This window comes from Agelaius phoeniceus, chromosome 21 (genome assembly GCF_051311805.1).
Source record: "Agelaius phoeniceus isolate bAgePho1 chromosome 21, bAgePho1.hap1, whole genome shotgun sequence".
Lineage (NCBI taxonomy): Eukaryota > Metazoa > Chordata > Aves > Passeriformes > Icteridae > Agelaius > Agelaius phoeniceus.
The window spans coordinates 8,043,055-8,067,754 of NC_135285.1; the positions used below are offsets into that span (position 1 = coordinate 8,043,055).

The 24,700-nt window shown below is 55.0% G+C and overlaps 1 protein-coding gene across 10 annotated transcripts; it reads right to left on the reverse strand.

Moving 5' to 3' along the window:
- Window positions 1-244: 244 nt before the first annotated feature.
- On the reverse strand, window positions 245-24,020 carry FAM163B (family with sequence similarity 163 member B). 10 transcript variants are annotated; one of them, XM_077189327.1, is made up of 5 exons: window positions 23,645-24,020; window positions 2,899-3,014; window positions 1,686-2,817; window positions 1,596-1,646; window positions 245-1,556 (listed from the first exon to the last, which is right to left on the reverse strand). In XM_077189327.1, the coding sequence occupies exons 2-3, from the start codon at window positions 2,989-2,991 to the stop codon at window positions 2,218-2,220; spliced, it is 693 nt and encodes a 230-aa protein (XP_077045442.1). In that variant the 5' UTR covers window positions 2,992-3,014; window positions 23,645-24,020; the 3' UTR covers window positions 245-1,556; window positions 1,596-1,646; window positions 1,686-2,217. The 10 variants fall into 10 exon arrangements, with proteins under 10 accessions (XP_077045442.1, XP_077045439.1, XP_077045437.1 ...); XM_077189324.1 differs by having other exon boundaries at window positions 1,596-1,633; window positions 1,674-2,817; XM_077189322.1 differs by having other exon boundaries at window positions 245-1,646.
- Between the last annotated feature and the right edge of the window lie 680 nt (window positions 24,021-24,700).

Sequence of the window (24,700 nt, forward strand, 5' to 3'; positions counted from 1 at the left end):
TGGTGCCAGTAAGAAAAGGGCCTTTCTGAGCTCCCAAGGGGTTATTGCTCTGTGTTTTTACTGTGTGACCCCCAGACACTGAGCCAAAGGCTCTTTAGCATCCCCCAAACTTCTCTGTGCACCCCAAGTCTGCTGCAACCCTCCCTCAGCAGCAGGGAGCTCCTGAGCCCTTTGCAATCACCAACCCAAATTTGCAGATGCAGGGGCAAAAAACACCCCAAACAAACAACAAAACCCATAAAACCCATGTCAAAGTAATTTATTTCTTTTTAATTTTTTTTTTCATTTTTTGACTTTTTCCCTCCCCAAATCTGAGATTCCCAAAGTCCTGTACAACAGATCACCAGGTGAGGGTTAGTGAAAACCAACCACTTGCTGAATTTCCAAGCTACAAGGGAAAGAAACGAGGAAAAAAAGGAGGAAAGGAAGGCTGGTAGGAGAAATCACAAAAACCAGGAAGAGAAGGGCTCAAGGCATGGGAACAAACCCCACTGAGAACTGTACATGGGGGCATGGCCTGAGTGGCTGCATCCCTCTGGGATGTGCTGGGCCACAGGGACCAAGCCCGGAATATTAAACACGTAGGAAACCAACCCCAGCCCTCCCCGAACAGAACCCCCCCAGAAAGTCAAAGATACTCATTTGCAAAGACTGACTTGTACTTCAAAAGATTTCCTGTGGAATTAAAAGCCCTCAGTGGTTTGAAGTAAAATACCCAGCCAGGCTGCAAACAGTGTCCATGAGCCCTGGGGGCTGCAGCCATGGCTGCTTCTTCCCAGAACATGTTTAAAAAGGAAAATCTATCTGGAGCACAGCCCTGAGGCCATCTGAGTCTCTGTGCAGCCAGTCCATCCTCACCAGCCATCCCCAGGTGATGCTTTTAACCTGAATAATGCCCAGTCCAGGAGAAACAGGGAGCTCTGTCACATGGAGGGGAGGAATGGAGACAGCCAGGAGAAACCAGAGCAGGAGGCCCTTCAGTGCTTCAATTCCTCTCCTAAATCTCTGAGCAAGCCCAAGGGCTCCCTTGCAGCACATCTGGTGCAGAGGGACCAGCTCTGAGCCTGCTGCTCCCCCAGGGCTGTCCCTGCTGCATCCAGATGGGACAGAGCTGGTGCCACAGCCAGGCTGCCCAGCCATGGCAAATGGCTCAATGGAAAATGCAAATTGCAGGTTTTGATTAAATTTAAAAGTGTTTTGACACTGTCCTGGATGGGGGAAAGGTGTCCTTTTTTTTAAATTTTTGTTTAAAAAACCTCTCCCAAACAAATAAATGTAAAAATGTGCATGCAAGAGGTGGGCACACACACGGTGACCCCTGTGCCAGGAACCCTCAGCCAGGAGTTGTGTGTGGCATCACTTGGAGCAGGGATGCTGATTATCCACAGGGATTTTCCTCCATCCCAAGGTGTGCTGTGTGTGATTTCCATCACTGAGCAATGCAGAAGTTTTACATCCCCAGCCCAGCTCCTTCGTGGGGTCCATGAGGCCACTCTGGGGGGCTCCAGGGACAGGCCCAGTCACCATCCTAACCCTGAGGGGATTGTGCCTGGCACCTGGGATTGTGCCTGGCACCTGGGATTAGTGCCTGGCACCTGGGATTGTGCCTGGCACCTGGGATTGTGCCTGGCACCTGGGATTAGTGCCTGGCACCTGGGATTAGTGCCTGGCACCTGGGATTGTGCCTGGCTGGGGCAGTGGGATGGGCTGGGGATGGTGCAGGGCTCACACCCACAGCCACCCCCATGGCTGCAGCAGGGAGCAGCACAGCACAGGCTGGCAGAAGGGTGGGCAGTGACATTTTGGGGTGGCTGAGTGTATCCTGGGGCCCTCAGGTCACGCCAGCAGCTGCTGCTGACCTGCAGCACGTTTTCAGCCGTTTTCAGCCACCCATGAGCCCCATCATTTGCTCATCACCCCTGGCCAAACGGTGAGGAGGGGCAACTCCTCCATAGAAAAGGATGCTCAATATCAAAATCCTCTTTATAAAAGAAAAAAGCAAACTCTGCAGAGCTGGGAAACCTCTCATTCCAGCTGCACCCTCACACTCCTCACTTGAGTTTGCTCCCCCTTTATACCGCCAGGCCGTCAAAATACATTCACTCAATTTTTTTGTTTTTTTTTTGTTTTTTCCCTGTTCAAAACTCCTCCACGAACTCCAACCAGTCCTCCCCGCTGCTGTCCAAAAGCCCCGGGGCTGGGTGGGCGGGCAGCATCTCAGACATCGGTGCTGATGCTGCGGCTGCGGGAGAACGCCTCCCGCATGGCCGAGAGCCGGTTGGGGTTGAGCGCCTGCAGGTTGGACACGGGCAGCGCCAGATCCTCCTGGCTCACCGTCTTGTAGCTCACCCTGTCCCCCCCGTTGTGCAGATCCTCGGGGGGCTCCTGCAGGAAGAAGGTGGGGGGCTCCTGCAGGAAGGAGGTGGGGGGCTCCTGGAGGAAAGATGTGCTGGGCTCCTGGAGGAAGGAGGTTGGGGGCTCTTGGAGGAAGGAGGTTGGGGACTCTTGGAGGAAGGAGGTTGGGGGCTCTTGGAGGAAGGAGGTTGGGGGCTCTTGGAGGAAGGATGTGGGGGGCTCCTGGAGGAAGGAGGTGGGGGGTTCTTGGAGGAAGGAGGTGGGGGGCTCGTAGGGAGTGCAGCTGGGGCAGCTGGGCCGGCTCTGGGCTGGTTTTTTGGCGAAGGGGGATGAGGAGTAGAGCGAGGGGCCGTTGGTCAGCACTACGTTGCGGTTGCAGTGCAGCGGAGGGATGTGCGAGTGCACGGCGAAGTCGGGCTCCTCCTCGTCCTCCTCGGATTCATCCTTCTTGCAGCAGTAGTACTGAAACGGGAGGGGCTCAGCTGGCACCCCCAAAGCTCCCACACCATCAGCCCTCCCCGCTGAGGCACCCCCGAGCCTTACCTGGAGCCTACAGTAGCAGAGGACGGCGATGATACAGAGTAAAATGACAGTCGCTAAAATTCCACCTGTGATGACCACGGTCCCGGCTGTCATCCGCCCTCTTCTCCATTAACAGCCTGCAAAATGGAGTGCAAGGGGTGAGGGGATGAGCTGCAGAGCCCCAAACTCTCTGCTTACCCCACTTTGAGGCGGGTTAAAAAGCACGAGGGCTCTGAAGGGCAGAATCAGGATCCAGGGGTACCCGTGGGAAGTCACCAAGGAGTCCCCAAAAATGCCACCTTGCAGGTGTAAAGGTTAAAAAACTTCATGTTGAGTGAGAAGCAGCTCTGGGGTCACATCAGGAGGGAGAGCCAAGGAAAATAACACCAGGCACCAAGGGCACTCTCCCAGCTCCTACCTGGTGGCAGAAAGCTCCAGTGATGGGAGAAGGAGCTTTGCCATAAGGATTTCTGATCTGCACTCATTTTTCTCTGAGCCTCTAATCCATTTTCCCCATGAAAACAATGTGGTATTTTAATTTGGAATAACCTCAGCTGCTAAGTGAGCCTTTAATGACTGCAGGGAGTGGGGTGCTGCCCTCCCTGAGAGCAGGACCTGTCTGAGGCACCAGGATCCTCCACTTCACCACGGCCATGCCACAGTGTTGGGGGGCTCTGGGGGCACCCCAGGATGATGTTTGACAGCCCTAGGTGAGCTGTCAGTGGACATCACAGAGATGCTGTGGCTCAGCTTGTGTTTTGGGGTACCACCAGCACTCTTCTCCCCCTGGAACACCCCTTGGGAGCTGGGACAGCACAGGGAGCAGCAGAAGGTCCTTGTCCCTCTCCAGATGTTGTGTATCATGCACAGCACGAGCCCTGTGACACCAGCAGGGGTTTGCTCTCAGCATCCCTGCCTTGAATGCTCAGGAGATGCCTCGAGTTCCTCTCCACCCCAGGATCAGACACAGGTTTTGCCCCAGGAAGGATGCTGGGGTGACAGGGCACCAGCCTGCTCACACCTGCCAGCAGCCACGAGACAGTGGCGCTAAAACTGGCACAAATAAAGCTCCAGCAACATTTTAGTTCAGGCTGGGAACAGCAGGAGAGACATAAATTAAGGGAGAAATGCTACCCTGACCACCTACTCTCCAAGTGCTTTAACAAAGCTGGCTCCCAGCTCATGCTATCAGGTTAAACCAAAAACCAGCCACCCCAGCCCCAAATTACTTCAGCACCCGAGGAAAAGCAACTGTATCTGTCAGGGATTTAACCTGCTTCCAAAGCAAACAAACCTGGGCCGTATTTTCAGGCACTTAATGTCCTGCTAAAGTTGGGTGAGTGCTGAATGGATAAAGCAGCATCACGTTTTATGGTGCTGCTGAGCAGCTCGGGAGGAGGGAAGGGAATTCACACCCCTCTCACACCCCACGGCCATGGGGCAAGAGCAGGGCCAAATCCTGCCCTCATTCCTCGGGAAAATGCTCTGAGGAGGCTCAGGGGGAGCAGCACAGCCACGAAAAGGGTTTGCAAATGATGCACCAGTGATTTAGAAACTCTGGCTGCTGTTTAAAGAGGGATGGAGGCGCCTGGCTGGGCCAGGTGCCAGCTGGAAATGCCCATCCCTGGGCCCTTTGCTGCTCCCATTTGCAATCCTCTGGAGTCAAGGGCAGGGGGAGCAGGGTTGGGACAGGAACCTGGCTCTGGGGTGGCCACTCAAACCTGCAGGACCTGGAGGATGGGAGCTGCATCCATCAGAGAGCATCAGCATCTCCCTGCTGGCCTGAGATGGGAGGTGGCAGGCAGAGCTCTGCCAGGGAGGGCTCTCTGGCTCTTCCACCCATTAATTAAAGCCCCGGGGCACAAGCCAGGGCTGCAGGAGCCGATTTCCCTGGTTCCTGTCCAGCCGAGCCCAGCCAGACGTGGCATCGCAGCCACTGCTCCCTCCGGAGCTGGACCATTTGCATTTCTGCCTTTTCCCCTCCCCAAACATACTTCTCTGATTAAAGCTGCATACCTGGAAGCTTTAAACCCTCCAGCATGCAAAGGGGGAGGAAAGCAGAGCATGTGGAGGCCCATAAGCTGAACAATTCCTGTCTAGACCTCCTTTTTACATTTGTTCCTAATTTCACGCTCCACAGGCTCCCAGATTCATATATTTAGCAATAAATATCCTGGTAAAAGGAAGTGCTTTGCAGCTCTGCTGTGGTCTTGGAGAAGGTATGCAGGAGCCCTGCTCTGAGGAGCACAGGCAGAGACTCAATCCCAGGAGAGCTCAGCTCCTTCCTCCAGCTTTAGGAGCCCTCCAGCTCCCAAGGATGCCTGAACCCATCCAAACTCAGCCCCCAGCACATCATCCATCCCTGGCAGAGAGCAGGAAGGGCTGCAGAGGGGCTGTAACCCCAGACAGGCTCTTTGCCCCCAGCCCAGCAGCCCTTTGCTGCAGGAAGGGGGTCCCCAGGGCCATGGGGTGATGGTGGCCCTGGGGTACTGGGAGCACACAGGGCTTGATGCAAGACTTCTCCTTCCTCAGAGTGAAAAGGACAGGCTGTGCTGCTACAAACCAAAACCATTTCACAATTCCCAGATTGTGGAAGTGCAGGTCCTGCAGAAGCTGTTTGGTTTTAGACACAGCCCTGTGCCACCTGCCTGCTTTGCACATCCCTGCCACGGCTGAGGATGTGGATTTTGAGGTTGAGCTGTTCACTAAGGGCTGGATCTGCCTCACCCTCTGATGTGTTTAAAAAAAAAGAGTGGACATGGCACTTGGTGCTACAGTCTGGTTGAGGTGTTAGGGCACAGGTTGGACACAATGATCTTAGAGGTCTCTTCCAACCTCATTATTCTGTGATTTTGTGATTCTGGGATTCTGTGACTCAGTGATTCTGTGATTCTGGGATTCTGTGATTCTGTGATTCTGTGACTCTGTGATTCTGTGATTCTGTGATTCCTGCCTTCCCTTGGGCACTGCCACGAGGAACTGCCCAACCCAGGGGCTGGGGGAAGCTCCTCCTGAGCAACACTGAATGGGAGAGGAAGGGTTGGGGTGAGAAACCATCCTCTTTCCACCTCCCCAGCACCTTGAACACGGCCCCTGGACCACCAGGGGTGCCCAGTGTGGGGAGAGGCTGCTCACAGCTGTGCCTGGCTCTGTGCAGCCTCTGGGGAGGGCTGCGTGGGAGGAAGGCTTCCGAGCAGCTGGGGGGGCTGAGCTCAGCCCAAACCAAGGCTCCAACAAATACCTGGCTCTGGAAAGCTGAGCTCCAGGTCCAGAGGCTCGTGTGGACTGGTGTGATCCTGCTGCTGAAGCTGGAGGGGGAAGGAGACCTGGGCATGGAAAAGGAAACTGCTCCCAGATTCCTCTGAGCACCTAGTTAAGCCAACTTGCAGGGATTAAGAATAATCTTCTGGGCAATTAAATAAATGAGGCTTTCAGCTGTCCCATCCCAACCCAGCTCCCATCTGCAGGCTCATAAAGTCATTCCAAAGAGTTTTGCACCAGCTGGAAGTGCTGCCATGGCAAGTTCTTAAAAAAAAAAGTGTCCCTCTGTATTGCCACTGCATCCCCCAGCAGCCCTGGGAGCCAGCGGCAGCACAGCCCTCTATTCACCACAAAATGTGGGAATTGCCCCCATCCACCTGTCTCCAGGAGCTCAGCATTCAGACAAAACAGCCAGACTGGGTACAAAATTGCAGCTGGCAGCACAGACAGGAGTGCTGGCAGGATTGATCCTGCCTGGTGCCCAGCACTGGAGCAGGCAGGAGCTGAGAGCCCACCCTGGTGAGCACAAACACAGAAACACCCCCTGCCCAAAGAACTACAGGGAGGTGAAACCCCACCTTGGACAAACAGACACAGAAACACCCCCTGCTCCAGGGAACAGCAGGGAGCTGAGAGCCCACCTTGATGAACACACAGGGACAAACAGAGGCAGAAAACCCCCTGCTCCAGGGAACAGGGAACAGAAACCCCTCCTGCTCCAGGGAACAGGGAACAGAAACACCTCCTGCTCCCCGTGGTGAACACACAGGGACAAACAGACACAGAAACCCCCCTGCTCCAGGGACCCTCAGTGTGAGACCCTGCCCCTGGCTCACAGTTTGTGCAGGGGAACAGGGCTCAGCTCTGCCCTGTGCTTCCAAACAGCCAAGATGAAGAAAGGACAGGAGAGAAAAAAAAAAGGAAAACAGCCATCCCACCCTCAGCAGGGAGCAGGGGAGGCCAGCACTGTGTCCTGGAGTGACACCACCCTGCCTGTCCTGGCTGTGCTGTGCACGAGCACATCCCTGGCTCTGCTCTGGGTTTGGACAAGCTGCTTGAGCACCGAGGGCCTGGGTGTCCTCCAGCACCAGGGAAGGGCCTCTGAGGGGGGACTGAGCCCAGCACAGCCCCCAGGCTGACCCTCATCCAGGCAGCTCACTGGCAAAGATCCAGGGGAAGGACCTCAATGGGGGGGTGATGGGGCTGGGGAGATTGAATTCTGTGTGGAAGGTGGGTGTTGAGCAGCTGTGTGAGGGCAGATGGGCCTCAGCCTGTGTGCTGCAGGGAGAGCAGCACTGCAGGTCCTGCCCTGCGTGGGCAATGCAGCCACTTCCCAGCTCATCCACCTGCCACCAATGCTGACACTGACACTGCTGGTCAGGCCCTGCCTCAGAAGGAAGAAAAAGAGCTCAGTGTGATGCCAGGGAAAAATGTGAGCAATGCTGGCTGCCCCAGACGCCACTGGACCTTGCTGCTTTCTGTCCCAGAGCTGGGTGCAGACAGCATCCAGGATCTTTAATCAGAACAAGAAATCCCACTGTAAAAAAGTGTCCAGGGCAGAGCAGGCTGGATCTGAGCCCTTGGTGCTGTAAATTCAGGATAAGCCTGGTTTACACTCCTCTGTTGCCACCCTGGAGCTCTGTAAGTGCCACAAAGGCAAACACCAGAGCATTGGTGTGAAGGAGCTGCCACCAGCCTGGGAGGGGGGAAAGCAGCAAATAAAGCACAAGCCAGCACCAGTTTGGTGGCAAATCCAGCCTTCCTCGTGCATTTCCCCCAGTTCCTGTAATCCTACCCAGTCAATGAATGAGAGCTGGGCTCTGGGAACAGCCAGGCAAGGTGCCAGCAGGAGCATCTGCATCACCAGAGCCAGAGGGCAGGGCAGCTGCCAGAAACACAGAAAGGCAGGAACGTGGCTCTCCAGATGAAAAACACTTCAACCAGAGGCCCTGCACCAGTCCTGTGTGCTCCCTGTCCCCTCCTGAGGGCACCATTCCTTGCCTGGGGACATTATTCCTGGTTTGGGGACAGCATTCCTAGCCTGGGGACAGTATTCCTGGCCTAGGGACACCATTCCTGGCCTGGGGAGAGCATTCCTGGCCTGGGGACACCATTCCTGGCCTGGGGACAGCATTCCTGTTCTGGGGACACCATTCCTGGCCTAGGGACACCATTCCTGGCCTGGGGACAGCATTCCTGGCCTAGGGACAGCATTCGTGGCCTGGGGACATCATTCCTGGCCTAGGGACACTATTCCTGGCCTGGGGACACCATTCCTGTTCTGGGGACAATATTCCTGGTCTGGTGACACCATTCCTGGCCTGAGAGCACCATTCCTGGTCTGGGGACATTATTCCTGGCCTGGGGACACCATTCCTGGCCTGGGGACACCATTCCTGGCCTAGGGACACCATTCCTGGCCTGGGGACACCATTCCTGGCCTGGGGACAGCATTCCTGGCCTAGGGACAGCATTCGTGGCCTGGGGACAGCATTCCTGGCCTGGGGACAGCATTCCTGGTCTGGGGACAGCATTCCTGGCCTGGGGACAGCATTCCTGGCCTAGGGACAGCATTCGTGGCCTGGGGACAGCATTCCTCACCTGGGGAGAGCATTCCTGGCCTGGGGACACCATTCCTGGCCTGGGGAGAGCATTCCTGGCCTGGGGCTGATGTTCCTGCAGGGATTCACCCAGCCAGGCTGGGTCACTGCAGACCCCTGGCTTTGACAAGGCCACCTGGGCACTCCCCAACACAAGGAGTCACCTCTCACCGTTCTCTGCTTGCCCAGCAGTGCTGTCCCCATGGGAAGCCCCATCTCCAGGCACTCCAAGGGGTTTGTGAATATTTTATGAGCAGAGGGCACTTGGCTCTCTGCTGTTCCCTTTTGGGAGGGTGCTACTCACAAATTCCCAGGCTCATCCATAGCAGATGGGTCCTCCTGGGTGCTGGAGATGGCTCAGAGATGCCAGCAGAGATCCCAAATTTCCCACCTGCATCCCCCAGGACTGTGCTCAGCCCATCTCTGCTCAGACACCACCCTTGGCAGAGCAGCTCCTGCACTCAGGAGGGGCTTTCCCCACCCTGAAGGGTCCCACCATTGATGATCCCTGGAATGAGAGGAATCCTGTGAGCCCGTGGCACATCAGAGAGGGCTCCACCAGCTGGGAGATGCCTGTAACACTGTCCTGGGCTTTTAACTGCAATCACAACAGAGAACAGAACATTCCACATCCACCTGTCCCCTTCTGGTGGCCTTGGAGACCTAAAACCAGCTACAGAGGTCACTGTCACTGTCACAGGGGTAACCCACAGCCCAGACCCCTGGGAGAGTCCCCCAGCCCTCCTGCAGCTGGGATGTTTCAGCTCCCATCGATGTCCAGAGCACAAACCACACATTGGAAAGGGAAATTCTCCCCTGATCAATTATTTATCATTATTATTAATTTATTTATTTATTATCATTATTATTATTTGCTGGAATAGTGCTCAGCTCTGCAGAACAGGATCCCAGCCACCCCCAGGCTCGGGCAGGGCTCAGGGGACACCTGGGGATGGCTGAGGGCAGGACAAACCCTGCTCAGGAAAGGTTTTACTGCCCTGGCACTGCAAACCAAGGCTGGAGGTACAGCAGGATCACACAGGTGATTTAGGGATGTATCCCCCATGTCTGCATCTAGCAGAACACACAATAAACTCCTCCAGAGGGCTGGAAGGAGCAGGGACTGTTCCTCTCCTCTCTGCCCATTCTCAGCTCAGCCCTTTGCAGCCAGCAAATCTCCCCCAGTGCTCCCAGAGCAGTGCTGAGGTGGGGAATGGGTCACACTGAGCTGCTCCTTCTGCCTGCTCCTGTTATAATTCAATATAACCGCTTATACAAACCACATTACACATAATTAACCCCCCGGATTTTATAATGAAAAGTGTTTTGTTAAATATCACGTGTCAGTCCAACAACTCCTTGTTGTATAAGCTTTTTCCAAATACCAAGGACATTCTGTGCATGCACCTGCAGGGGTCCCTGTCACAGAACTGAATTTTTGGGTTAAAGTGACCTTTAAAGGTCATCAGGTGTGACCCTCACAACCTGTTTGACAGCACTGACAACAAAACCCAGCAGAGGAGGCTTGGGCTGATGCAGAGACCCATCCTACAGCAAGAGCCACTCCAGCCGTGGGGTTTCCTGCTTTTAAAAAAAGCAGAAGTTGGCGGCAGAGTCAGGGATCCTCTCACACGGGTTTTACAGCAGAGATTCGCTCTCAGGCTGAGTTTCCAGCGCTCTTCAGAAGGTTTCCTTGGATGCAGGGGTTGCCCATCCCGGCAATGTGTGCTCGGCACTAATGAGGCACTAATGGCTCTGAGCAGAAGCAAATCAGCCTCACAGAAACAATATTTGCACAGCTCATCAAAGTGCCGTGAAGGCTTACTAAGCACCACGGCAGGCAGGAATTTCAATGACTGCAGATGCTCCGTGGGGAGAGGCTGAGCTGCTGGGGGAATCGCTGAATCACCTGGATGCTGCCCTTGGGAATGTCCCCTTCTGGAGGTGCTGCTGTGCCCACTCCAAAGGGACTGGGGAAGGTGACTGTGGACATTTCTGCACCGGTGAAGTGCCCACCCTGCTCTGTCCCTCGGTGGAAATGAACGGCCACATCTCCTGAAAGCATCCACAGGGGCATTGGGTGACATCGAGAGTGTTGGGAAAATTAATCTACAAATTTATGTCCAAAAAGGAGGCAGAGGAGTCCTTTTAATTTATTCAAATAAAGGGAGAGGCCATGGGGCGTTCCCCTGGGATCTCTCCAGCTGGGGGATGAAACCCCATCTCCAGGCTGTCTGACACCAGTGGCTCACTCCAGCATTCCTGCTGCCCCATCTCCCAGGAAATGCCTCAAGGACGAGGTTTCAGACAGGGCTGCTGGGCCATGGGGATGGCAAACACTCACACAGAGCCCCCAGGTGAGCTCCCAGCTGGTGACAGCCCTGGCTGGCAGCTGGAGCTGCCTCCTGCTCCTGGGCATCAGCTCTGGGATGGGATGGGAGCAGCACTGCCATCCAAAATGACCCTGGGAACAAGGATTTACAGGCCAGGGACACTGCACAGAGGGACAGCAAGGTCCTGGTACCCTCTGATGGCCACACAGAGCAGCAGAAGCAGAAACTCTCCCTGTGGCTGCTTTAGCCCCTGGGATTTGTGGCTCTGCACATGCCACAGCCTCTGCATGGAGAATCATCCCTATGGGAATCATGGACTGAGGCACCTCTGCTGCCATCCAGCTGTGCCTATGGAAGAGCCCTGAGTGCTTCAGAGCTCCTGCTTGCACTTTTTAGCTTCTGCTTCAGGCAGGCCCAGTCACACAAAACCCGGCCTGGCCACACTGCCCCAGCTGCAGCTTCAGCCTCCCTGCACAGCTGGGACACAGCCCTGGTTTATCCCAGGAACTCTGGCTCATCCCAGCACCTCTAGCAGAGCTCTGGCTCATCCCAGCACCTCTGGTTCATCCCAGCACCTCTGGCTCATCCCAGGAGCTCTGGCTCATCCCAGGAGCTCTGGTTCATCCCAGCACCTCTGGCTCATCCCAGCAGTTCTGGTTCATCCCAGCACCTCTGGCTCATCCCAGCAGTTCTGGTTCAGCCCAGCAGTTCTCCCTCTCTGGCTCTGGCAGTGCCATGCCTGGCAGGGAAAGTGCTGCTACTCCAACACCCATTTTTCAGACAGGGAAGTTGTCTGATTAATCACAGCTCTGCTTTTGAAGCCAAATTGCCTGAAATCCACCAAATTCCAGCCCATTTCCATTTAGTCAGCACTAAATCCAACAGCTCTGCACTTCCAGGGGCTGTGAGCACATCTCTGTGGGATGGGAAGATCCTGAGCAGATTAAAGTCTTTGTGAGCTGCACATCCTGCTTCCCTTTGCTCAGGAGTCACAGATCCAGGCTGGCAACCAGGGAGCTCTTTTAAAATAAAATGCAACCTGGGGGGTGCAGGGACACCCTCCACCAACCCTGTCATATTTTATGAGCAGAGGGCACTTGGCTCTCTGCTGTGCCCTGTTGGGAGAGTGCTACTCACAAATTCCCAGGCTCATCCACAGCAGATGGGTCCTCCTGGGTGCTGGAGATGGCTCAGAGATCCCAAATTCCCACTTGCATCCCCCAGGGCTGTGCTCATCCCACCTCTGCTCAGACAGCACCCTCTGTCCCTGCCCACCCCTGCCAGCTGTGGGTGGCTCTGTGGCAGCTGGTGACATCTCCTGAGCTCTCCTGGGCTCTGGCTTTCCATGGAACCCACTTTTCCCTGCTCCTCTGCCCTGGGGACACAGAGCTGGCTCTGTGCTTGCAGCTCCTGTGTGACACCAGGGGACTCCCTGGGTGCTGCAGCCAGCCCTGCCTGGGATCTCCAAAGAGACACACACAAAAAAAAAACCCAAAAAAACAAAACCACCAGGAAAAAGGGTTGGGAGTTTCCATAGCTACAGCTTTCCATGGCTCTGGCTCAAGCCCTGTAATGAGGCACAAGCAGAGTGGTTTTTTCACCACTCCAGCCCAGCAAGGCAGCGTGGTGCATGAATAAAGGAGAGCAGAAGAGAGGGGGAGCTCAGGGATCTTGGAAATCACACAGAAATGCTAAGGACTGGAGTTTGGCACATGTTCCCTGCCCTGGTGCTGCAGCTGGGGTGGGAGGGAAGGAGCCCCTCACTGAGTGAGGGACAGGAACCTTCAGGCTGCTCCACAGGGCAAAAACTGCTGCATTTCAGCTCCTGTGTGCCTGCTGCAAGCAGGGGAGTGCAGAGGTTTAGGGCAGAGACTCTGGGCCTTGCCTGGCTTCCCCTCCGTGTCCTTTCATCAATACAATGTCACCCCCCAGGGCTGGTGTCAGCACTGTCACACGTGCATCACAAAGTGATCACAGAATCACAGAATTCCAGACTGGTTTGGGTTGGAGGGACCTAAAATTTCATCTCATTCCAGCCCCTCCCATGGGGGGAGCACCTTTCACTATCCCAGGTTGCTCCAAGCCCTGTCCAACCTCCCCTTGGACACTTCCAGGGATCATGGAGAAGAGGGAGATGGGTTTCCTCATTGTTTGCACCCTGGAGTTTTCCTATAGGCAGTAAAATCTCCTTATGTTATCCTCTTTAATAAGGATTTATCATTGCTGCATTAGGGAATTAATACAGACCGTCTGAGAGGGTAATTTTCAGATTCTTGGCAACTTACCATGAACCAGTTCCAGTAAATTTTCCCTTTTTTCCTCACCTTAATTTTGTTACAGCTTTTCCTGGGAGATGAGAGAGGGAAAGATTTAACTCAGAGGGAAAAAAAACCCAAAATGACAACCCCACAACAACAAAACCGTAAGTGAAAGAGTGAAAAACATAAAGGAGCTCTCACAGCTCAGCTGAAAACCCTCATTAGAAGAATAAAGAAACAGAGAAAAACCTTCACAAAAATTGCTCTGCTCAAGCCCACGTGGGCTGGGAACTGCCAGGATCAAATGTTTGAGATATTGACAGTTCCCAGGGACAGCATCTTTCCAAGAGCAGAACACGTGTGAGGGATCTTCTTGCCTCTTGTCAGCACGGGGGTGACACCAGCCCTGCCTTTGAAATGACTCCTTGGAGCTGGAGAGGCCCTGAGAGTGAGGCAGTGGCTCCTGATCCTCCTCTGCCACCCCCTTGCTGTGCCCAGCCACAGAAATGCTGCCACAGCCACCCAAAGGAGGGAAACTGAGGCAGCTGAGGGAGAAGGATGGACGGGATCAGAAGGTTCTGCTCAGAATTTGTTCTTCTGAAGGAGTGACTCTTTCCAGAATTGCTCCATCCACCTGGACTTTGAAAGGATTTTTTTCCACCTGGGTTTTGAAAGCTCCTCCCCAGAACACCAGGAGCTGCAAGAGCTCTGTGGGAGCTGCTGTCTGACACCAGAGGCTCACTCCAGCATTCCTGCTGCCCCATCTCCCAGGAAATGCCTCAAGGACGAGGTTTCATGGCTCAGACAGGGCTGCTGGCCCATGGGGATGGCAAACACTCACACAGAGCCCCCAGGGGAGCTCCCAGCTGGTGACAGCCCTGGCTGGGAGCTGGAGCTGCCTCCTGCTCCTGGGGATGCTGGCGCATCCTGAGCAGGCTGCAGCTCCTCCCTGCCCTGCTTGGCTGAGGAGCAGCACCTCAGAGGAGCAGAAAGTGCCAGGGGTCTTCTCTGAGCCAGCCAAGCCTCAGAGCAGGGCTCTGAATCCCACCTTGAGGCACCCACAGCAGCCCTGAGAGGGGTCAGAGCCCTGAACCCCTCAAGGATGAGCTCACAGAAATGGTTTCATCCATCCTGGGAAGCAGGGGGGGCTCAGCCAGCACCCCCAAATCCCAGCTGGATTCCAGCTGTCCTCCCTTGCACTGGGAGCTCTCTTTGTGTGAGCACAGTTGCTGCACTCCTTGGGAAGTGGGTTACGAGGTGGTGTTAGCAGCCCAATCAAACAAAACCTTTGTCATTTCAGCTCCTGGAAAACCTGCATTAATTTTTGGGATCCTTCTCTTTTTGAGCAAGACTCCAGCAGCAGCATGTGTCAGTTTTAGGAGCCCAGATCCAAATTAGCAAAGCTGCTGATTGTCTGAGCTGAGCTGGGATGGACTGGGACGGACTGGGAGCCCAGAACCAAATCAGCAAAACCTTCACTGATTCTCTGAGCTCTGCAGACACCACCTCCCTGGTGGAGCCCTTCATTACCATTCTGCCTCAGTGTGAACCAGACAGAGAGCTGAAGTCTGAGTTTGAGAAAACCCAGAGATATGAGAATGTGAGCATCCTCCCAGTGCCCAGTGCCTGGCAGTGCCCCTTGGCACAGAAGAGCCCCTGAGATGCCCCTTAGGAAAGTGCAACAGAACAGAAATCTCCTCTGGGAATCAGGAATACATTCACTGCTGATGGCCTGGGTAAAAAACACCTTCCAACCTGGCTGCCACTGCTCCTGGGCTTGACAGAGCAGAGAATGGGGAGTGTGGGAGCCCAGGAATTTCTGCTGGGAGCCCAGGAATTTCTGCTGGGAGCCCAGGATGCTTCACTGCTGCTTCTGGTTGGTTTAATTTGGATTATCATGGAATCACACAAGCCTGATATTTGGGTTACAGGGTGATGCTAACAGCCCAATCAAACAAAACCCTTTTCATTCCAGGTCCTGAAAACCTGAAATGAATTTTTGGGACCCTTCTCTCTTTGAGCAAAACTCCAGCAGCAGCATGTGTCAGTTTTATGCATCCCTGGGGCTGAGCAGCTCTAATCCTCTGCAGTCAACAGTTCTGCCACAGCCCAGCAATCTTCACACTTTATATTTACTACCCATCAAGTCAGACAGTGTTTTACAGACTAACCCTTTGCCTGCCAATCTGAACATTCAACTGTATATTGTATTTATAATGGTACCTAGAAACCAGGTAAGATCAGTGCTTGTTTTCTCAGAAACTGGTGCCACTGTTTTGTGTTTTCTGTAACCTGCATTGTTTTCTTTGAAAATACAACATAAACAAAAATGTGGTGCCAGAAACACAAGGGAAAATAGGTGCAACTAAGAAAACTCCACTTTCTGTGGGCTGAATCTGCTCCCACGAGCTTCTGTGAGAATCAGGAATAACTCTCGAGAAAAACAGCAAAGCTGAAGTGTTGCAAATCAGAAAAAAAATCATCTGGAACTGTCTAATATTCATTGTGCTTGTCTTTATCTCAGGGGGCTGGGCCTGCCCATGGGATTTCACATCCAGTGCTGGGATCACAGAATCCCAGAATCTCAGACTGGTCTGGGTTGGGAGGGATTCTAAAGCCCCTCTCAGTCCACCCCCTGCCATGGGCAGGGACACCTTCCACCATCCCAGGGTGCTCCAAGCCCTGTCCAGCCTGGCCTTGGGCCCTTCCAGGGATGCAGGGGCTCTCTGGTGCCCACCAGGTCTGCCCTGCAAAGAGGAGAGACCTGAAAGCTCAGGGATGCCAGTGCTGGAGACCAGAGCTGCCCTGGGCATCACAGACGGGTTTGGGGCCTTCAAAGGGCACCAAGCCCAGGCCCCAGCCAGGAGCACATTCCCTGCTCTGGGTGGGCCTTAACTCTGGCACAGTCACTCAGAAAATGGCTTTGGTGACAGCTGGGTGGGAGACATCACCTGGGGGGCTTTGAGAAACACTGTTCAAGCATTTTTATGCATTTGGATGTGGAAGCGGGGCTGGCTCTGCTCTGCTGGCACAGGCAGTGGCAGCTTGGTGCCTGTCACTGTTTGCACAAGGAAAAAGCCACACAAGAAGCCCATGGGACAGCCATAAGTTGGAATTATTACCCCAGTTGCTCCTTTGTGTAACATAACAATAAACCCACTAAATTTTCCTAACAACAAACGCAAATCAGCGCTCATTATCCTTCCCCTCCCAGCTCCACTCCCACTCTCTCAGCAGAGCTATTTTCCCCCAGATCCCACTGCTAATCTTCCCAGGGCTTAGCTCCCCAGCAGGCAACACCAATCAGACCAAGACACCTCCTTCCCCTCCACAGGAGAGCCTGCATCCCTGCAAATCCCTGCTTGCACTCCTGGAGAAGATGGGCACAGATCCCCACCAGCATCTCCTCAGCCACCCTCCCACAGCTGGGACACCCCCAAACCGAGCTCAAATTCCTTTTGCCACAAAATGCCTCCTGTTTAGAGGAAAACTCAGTTTTCCTCTGTCACTCCACGGTGTGTTAAGTGTGTGGAGTGGTGGCAGGGGGAGCATCCCTGCCCGCAGGGGTGATGCAGGGACTGTCCGGCAGGGAGAGCCTCCCTGCACACGCTGGCACCTCGCAGAGAAGGCAGGCAGCAGGTAAAGGAGAGAGTTAATGGCTTGCTAAAGCTCAGGCAGGAAGATCCAGGATGGATCGAAACCCAAATTCAGGCAGGGAGCACAGGGAATCCAGATGGAAACCACAAATGCAGGTTAAGGTAAAGAGGAGAGTTAATGGTCGGCCAAAGCTCAGGCAGGAAGATCTAGGATGGATCTAAACCCAGATTCAGGGAGGGAGCACAGGGAATTCAGATGGAAACCCCAAATTCAGAGAGGGAGAGCAGGGAATCCAGATGCAAACCCCAGATGCAAGCAGAGGAGAGCAGGGAGTCCAGATGCACACCCCAAAAGCAGGTAAAGGAGAGAGTTGATGGCTTGCCAAAGCTCAGGCAGGAAGATCCATGATGGATCTAAACCCAAATTCAGGGAGAGCAGGGAATCCAGATGCAAACCCCAGATGCAGTCAGGGAATGCAGATGGAATCCACAAATGCAGGCAGAGAGAGCAGATGCAAATCCCAAATGCAGGCAGGGAGAGCAGGCAATGCAGATGGAAACCTCAAATTCAGGCAGGGAGAGCAGGGAATGCAGATGGAAACCTCAAATTCAGGTCGGGAGAGCAGGGAATGCAGATGCAAACCCCAAGCCCAGGCAGGGAGAGCAGGGAATGCAGCTGTAAGTGGCATGGCAGAGCCCGAGCAGCACCCTCTGCCTGCACCAGCAGCAGACACGGGTTTCCAAACACGAGCTCTGTGCCGGGATCGCGCTGTCCCTGCCGGTCCCCTCGGAAATACCACAGCATCTCCCCGGCAGAAACACCCAAACACCCCAGAGAGAAGCGAAGGTGGAATATTTGGAAGAGAAGCGAGCAAAGCTCTCTGTGAGTGATTTTTCTCGCAGGGAGCCGTGCCTGGCAGTGATGCTTCAGCTGAACTGTGATTTTTGCAGCCGCTCCGGGGACGCGTCTGACGCTTCCCTGTGAAATCCCCCCCGCTCCCGGCACGCTCCCGCAGCATCGCAGCAAATTCCAGCCCCAACGCAGCCTCTGTGGCATCTTTTACATCAAAGTCCACATCTCTCTGCTGGGATCAGTGCCGGTCGGCGAATCTTTGAACCTCCAGGCATTTTGATCCCGTTCATCTGAAGTGAACCCAGCTGGGGAGAGGTTGGGAGAGGAGGAATCCATCACAGGGATGAGGAGATCCCCGGGGGATTTCAAAGCAGCCACATCACCCAGCAATCTGGGGGTTTCTCTCTCGCCCTGGCAGCCACTTTTCTGGCATTTATAGTGATGGATTTCCCCCTTTAATCTCAAATACTCTGTGAGTAAAGAGAGGAGCAGGCTTTGCCTGGTGCCAGCTCTGTGGGGACCAGGCAGTGCTGCTACCAGAGGCCACCCTGGTCCATTGTGGTCCAGGGACCAGCTCTGCACTGGGAAAAAATACAACCACACAGGACTTTTCCTGCTGGTTTGCTGAGATGGGGAGGAAGGGGAGGAAATCCCAGATGTGTGGCCTGCTCAGCACTTGCAACTCCCCCAGTGTAATGAGCTTATGAGCTTCTGCAGCTCAGATGAACTCGTTCCTAGAGCAAAGCCTCAGAGCCAGACCTAAAGCTGGTGGTGGCCAGGGCTCTGTCCCCTGCTGAGCAAGATCATCTCCTTTATCCCCTCCCCAGGAGAGGCCAGCCAGCTCAGCCTTGACAGAGCCTAAGCTGGACTTCAGCAGCAATTCAGAGGGGAAAAAAAATGGAAAAAAATGTTTGTTTTTCACCAAAGCCAGTTTTCCATGGTTGTCTCACCACCTAAGGGTTTTGTGGTTTTTATCTTGGAAAGGGAGGAAGAGGAAGAGGATGGGGCTGTGGAGCAGGAGGGCAGGGCTGGAGCAGCAGTGGGTGAAGAGAAGGGAGAAGGGAGGGATGGGCTGGGTGTGTGGGATCTGAGCAGCTCCCAAGGGCTCCCCCAGCACTCTCAGAGCAGCAGCAGGTGAGGCAGAGCAGAGCTGGAGGCAGTGGGACAGCACGGCCCTGCTGCAGGCAGAGCCCTCTGCCCAGCCCCAGGGCTCCACTGAGCGGAACTCACTCAACCCCACTGCCCCTCAGAACAAAACACTGGTGAAACAGGAAGATATGTGAGCCCACGACACGGTTTCCTCCCTGAGGGGCAGGAAATCATCAGTGAGCAGGAATTCTGCCTGCCCTGGGGTCGAGCAGAGCAGCAGCAGTGGCTCCTGCAGTGTGGGTGCAGTGAGGCTCATCCCTCCCTCCCTGTGAGCAGCATCCCTGACACCTGGGCCAGGGGAGGGAGGGCAGCTGGCCCCTGGCTCCTGCCAGGAATTCACTTTTCCTTTTTTTAATAGGGATTAATTCAGTGCTCTGGAATGGGCTGAATAGAGGGGTGGGCTCCAAGTGGCTCCTGCTGTGGCCCCCCAGCCCCCTCTCCCTGCAGAGCCTCCTACCCTCGGCTCAGGTGCTCAGAGCAGCTGCTTTATCCCTGGATAATGACATTTATTTTCTCCTCAGTGCCTCGGGGAGGGCTCTTTCTCTCGCCCTCCCTGCTGATGTGAATCCTGCTGCCCTATTATGCTGATCTGAGACCTTTTTTTGCTGTTGAAGTGCTGGTGAGCTCCCCTGCATCCCCCATCTGTACCCCCCAGCCTGCTCTTCCTTCATTTCCCAGCTTTGATCCCACCAGCACTGAAGCAAAGAGCAAACCCCCTTACATTTTCAGCCCAGACCAGGTCCCCCACCTGGCTGGGACAGACTGAGCCTTACTTTTGGGTTTTTGGGAAGTTCCCTCTAAAGCATCCTTCAGAAAAGGCAATTACCACAGTGCCATTAAAGCTTTCCCCACTGCACAGCCTGATAAGTCGCTGGGAGCTTTTTGAAATAACCTTTAAACAATAGATCCTGTCTTGTTTACTGAATGTTCCTGAACTCAACAGTAATGCATCCAGATGTCACCCCTGCCTACCGTAGGCCTAACTATTTCTGGAAACACACCAAAGGCAAATTGCTTGGATAATGTCAGATATGGTTGCAAAAAGAATATGACAAGTTTCCATCTCCTTGATAAAAGCTGTGGAGCAGAGAGTTATTTCCCAGGGCAGCAGAGCCGTGTGTACCTTCCACTCAGCCCCGTGGAGGAGCTGCATCCCCTCCTCCTTCAGCTCATGGGCAGGTGGAACCTGGCACGTGTTTTCCAGCTTCCAGCTCAGGAAAACATCAGTGTTGCTGTCCAGAGAAGCTCAGCACACTCACAGCATCCATGGCTGGGGCTGCAGGTGGCTTTTGTCCTGCAAGAGGGAGATGGGGTGAAGCACTGGATGGTGAGCAGGGGCTGAGCTGCCCTGGTGATGCCTCAGCTCCTCTTGTGCCATTGTTGGCAGTGGAGTTAAATGAGTTAAATGCCAGCTCTGAGCTGTTCAATGAGCAGGAGAAAACTCTGTGTGAAGTGAGAGGGTGGCAGAGCTGGGCAGCCCCTGGCTCCTGTCCTGTCTCCACTCCTCGTCCTGCCAAGGGGAGCTCACACTGAGGGAGGTGCTGCACCCAACATTGTCCCTGCTGAGATTTCTCCAGAGAGAAATCTGCACTCTTGGACACATAGGATGGGGTAAAATCATCATTGTGGTGGTTCTGGCCTAAATCCAGTCCTGTCCCCCCTCAGTGATGCCTCTGAGAATCACATCTCCAATGGAGCCTGCTCCTCCTGCTGCTGCCCTGAACTGCTGTTAGAGGGGCAGGGCTGTTATTAACCTTTCCAGGACAAAGAGGTCCAGGGATATTTCCAAATATGATTCTGACCTTTGATTTTGCTCCCCAGCCTTTCCAGCTGCCCTCTGCCCAGGGCTGCTCCAGCAGGTTCCTGAGGTCCCAGCCCTGTCTGGGTTGGTGCTGGCTGTGAGCTGAATGTGGCTGAAAGGTCTGGAGAGGGTCAGAGTCCACCACCCACCTGTCTGTCACCCTCTGCCCATCTGCACTGCTGGGATAAAGGCTGTTTGTTCAGGCCAAGGGGGAACCAATCCTACCAGAAGAGATCACAGGGAGAGAAGGAGACAACACACAATGACCTGGGAGAAAACACATTTAGACAGGGAATGAGCTGCAAGTTCAACCCCAACAGCTGCCACCTCTGCTCCATCCTTCCCTGCACCTCTTCAATGTCACAAGCTGCACCACCAGCCGTGGCTGCAGGAGCCCTGCCAGCATGCAGCACCTCTTTCCTGGCCATGTCCTTCTCCATATCCATGACAACACCACAGCCAGGTACAGGAACAGCCCGAGTGACAAGGGACCAGCCATCCCCGCTGCTTCCACCAGCACTGCACAGCCAGAGGGAAAAGTCTGAGTCAGGCAAATCCCTTGGAGCTTGGCCAGCTGCAAAACCCCTCCTTGCCCCACGTGCTGGGCACTGAGGACACATCCTGCCATCCCAGAGGTCAGTGGCACAGACTGTGCCAGGCTGTGAGCGTGCACCAAAGCTCTCTGGGCTGCACTTAAATGCCTGAGGGAACTGAGCACCTTTATCTCTTTGAATCTGGCACCCAGCAAAACTTTTAAAGATCCTAAAGGGGTGCTGAGGAATGGCTGTAGGGTGAGACATTAGAAAGGTTTGGGTCAATAAACCATGGGCAGTGAGTCTGTCCCTTACCCACTGCTGAACTCAGAGAGAAAAGGTCTCAGGCTTGACTCTTGTGTCACCTCCACGAGGGTTTAGGGACTGCCAGAGATTCAGTGGAAAAGGGTGAGGAGATGTGAGAGGCAGACCCTCTGCCAGGCTCTGCTGGAACACAGCTTGGACACAACCAGGAGCCACTGCTGATGTTCTGCCACTCCTTGTGCCCAGGTAGGCACAGGTATTTCAGTGTTTGAAACCTGTGCCCACTGGCAATAAACCAGAAAGGAACAAATGCTGTTTCCTTCCTTCCCCTCAAATCCCCACATCCTTTCTGAACGAGAACCAATGTACTGCGGGGTGATAAATCAACATCAGTAGCTTTGCAGGGGATTTGGTTGAAGTTCTTTATCTCTCCTGAGCACCAGCACCATTCCTTAAGAGGTCCTGTCATCACTCTGCACAGAAATCCTGACATGCAGAAGGAAGGAGGTTACACTTCTAATTACAGCTGCACAGTCTTTAAGGTGTTTAAAATCTCTTTTCACCAACTGACAGCCCCTAATGCACCTTTCTGCTCGTTTCAGGCAAGAAGAAAATCAACCACAGAGACTGCAAACAACTCCAGTTATTCACAAGCCATTGCAGTGGGACAGGAGCCTCGGCACAGGTGTGGGATAGTTGAGGCACTCACTTCATGCACAATTCATGTCAACTGCTTTCCCTCACAGCGCTGTAATTTAGATGCTTCCTCAGCGAAGACAAGATGTGATGACTAAAAATCCCATCCTACTGGGTACTTTTGCTCAAATGAAGTCACCCAGGAGCACCATCTGCACTCTAAAAATCGGGATAACCCGCCAGGTTCCCAAAAATGACAGCCATACATCACGACAGAGTCAAGTGCAGAGTTTTCCCTTCTAGGTTTTATGCTGATTCCGCTGCTCGTTTCAGGCTGGAATACAATCTGTTGAACCTCAAAGTGCTGTCTTCTCTTACCTTGAATTTATTCTGCCAGGGAACTGTCTACCTTAATGAGTATGAGCACACCCCCACTACCTCCCAAGTTTGGTGATCTGTTATGTCAAATATAAATAATCCTGTCTGAAAGCGGTCGATATGGGGAAATGAAAAGCCATCTTCCCTTGGGGGATTTCTCTCTCCCTCCCACAGCCCCCCTGAGCCCTCAGGCTACCTTTAATGTGCTGAGCAGCATCCATGTGGCTCTGAGAGCACAGACCTTGATGGCTGCTGGATGCAGAGTGACAAAAAACAACGCACAGGTGACAGTGCCATCACCTTCCTCTCATCCTGCCCTGGATCCCTCTCCATCGCTGAGTGTGAGCTGATGGGATGATCTCCTACCCAACCCAGCACTGGGGTGTCCTACAAACTCATTGGGGTGGAGAGGGGGGTTCTGATGTCCTTTGGGGCCAGCACATGAGATGGAAACAAAGTGAATCACATGGCTCCAGGTGGGATGTCCAGCCAATGAAGAGAGGCCAGTTCCAGTCCCACCCTGAGCGTGCAGAGGGGACCGAGGTGTCCCTAGGGCAGAGGAGGACACGACCTGCACACCCAGGACAGCCATGGCATGGGGGCAGCTTTCCCACTTCACCCCTGAAAGGTGCTTTTATGACATCCCTCAGAGGCTTTGGAGCTGGGGCTGCTGCAGGATGAGGGGAAGCCGAGCCTGGAGCACCGCAGGGTTTCCCAGGCAGGTCTGAGGCGGCGGGACCTGCCCCATTCCCGGGCTGTGCGGGAGCGGATGCCGCGCTGTTCTCCATGTCCCTCCTCACCGTCTCCCCCTCCAGATCCCTTCCCAGCCCGCTCCCGGCAGCGGGGCTATCCTGTGCCCGCTGCCCTCCTCGCAGGCGTGCCCGGGCTGCGGGGTTCGCTGCCGCTTCCCCGGAGCAGCCATCCCAGGCAGTTTCGGATGCACCGGCAAGCGGGCGGCGGGGGCGGGAGCGAAGCGAACAGGGAAAAAACACCGCGAGAGACCCCAGCGCCGGGAGATGCGGGGAGAAGGGGCCCGGCAGAGCCCGGCAGAGCCGGGGGGGTCCCGCGGAGCCCCCGCGCCGGTGCCTTCTCCCGCTCCGCTTACCTTCACACGGGGGAATGAATGGGGCCGGTTCGCTCAGGTGAGGACCGCGTCTCCCGAAGTCTCCCGCTCGGAGAGCATCAATACCAAAATAAACGTTTCTAAAAAAAAAAAAAAAAAAATTAAAAAAAAATCTTAAAAATGAAATAACGATTTAAAAAATCTATATATTAAAAATAAGCGTCAGGAAGGAGGCTGAGGAGGAGGCGGGCGGCAGCGGAGCAGGCAGCCGGCAGCAGCCACCCCTGTCGGCACATGGCCGGGCCGGCGGCTCTGCGGGGGCCGCTCCCGCCTCCCCGCCCCGCTCCCAGCGCCGCGGGGCCGCCAATGACGGCCCGGGAGCGGGGCCGAACCGAGCGGCGCCCGCCGAGCCCCGCAGCGGCCCCGCACGGGCAGCGCCGCGCCCGCCGCCCCCCGCCCCAGCCCGGGCTGCGGGGCTGCTCCCCATTCCCATCTCGGGGTGCGGGGATGATCCCCATTCCCAGCCCAGGGTGTGGGGATGCTCCCCATTCCCAGCCCGGGCTGCGGGGCTGCTCCCCATTTCCATCTCGGGCTGTGGGGATGCTCCCCATTCCCAGCCCGGGCTGCGGGGATGCTCCCCATTCCCATCTCGGGGTGCGGGGCTGCTCCCCATTCCCATCTCGGGCTGTGGGGATGCTCCCCATTCCCAGCCCGGGGTGCGGGGATGCTCCCCATTCCCAGCCCGGGCTGTGGGGATGCTCCCCATTCCCAGCCCGGGGTGCGGCCGCAGGGTCCCAGCCCTGGCATGCGGGGATGTGCTGGGTGTGCAGGAGGGGCAGAGCAGTGCTGGGAGATGGGGGACTCACCCCAGAGCTGGGTTAGCCCCAAAGAAACACGGGGCATCCTGCTATGGACCCGGACCACCCCCCTACAGAGCCGGGTCAGCCCCTGTATAACCCAACCACCCCCCAGCAGAGTGGGGTCACTCCCTTTACACCCGGATCACCCCTCAACAGAATGGGGTCACCCTGTCTGTATCTGCATCACCCCCTTACAGAGCTGTGTCACCCACCACGGAGCCAGGGGATGCTGGTTTGG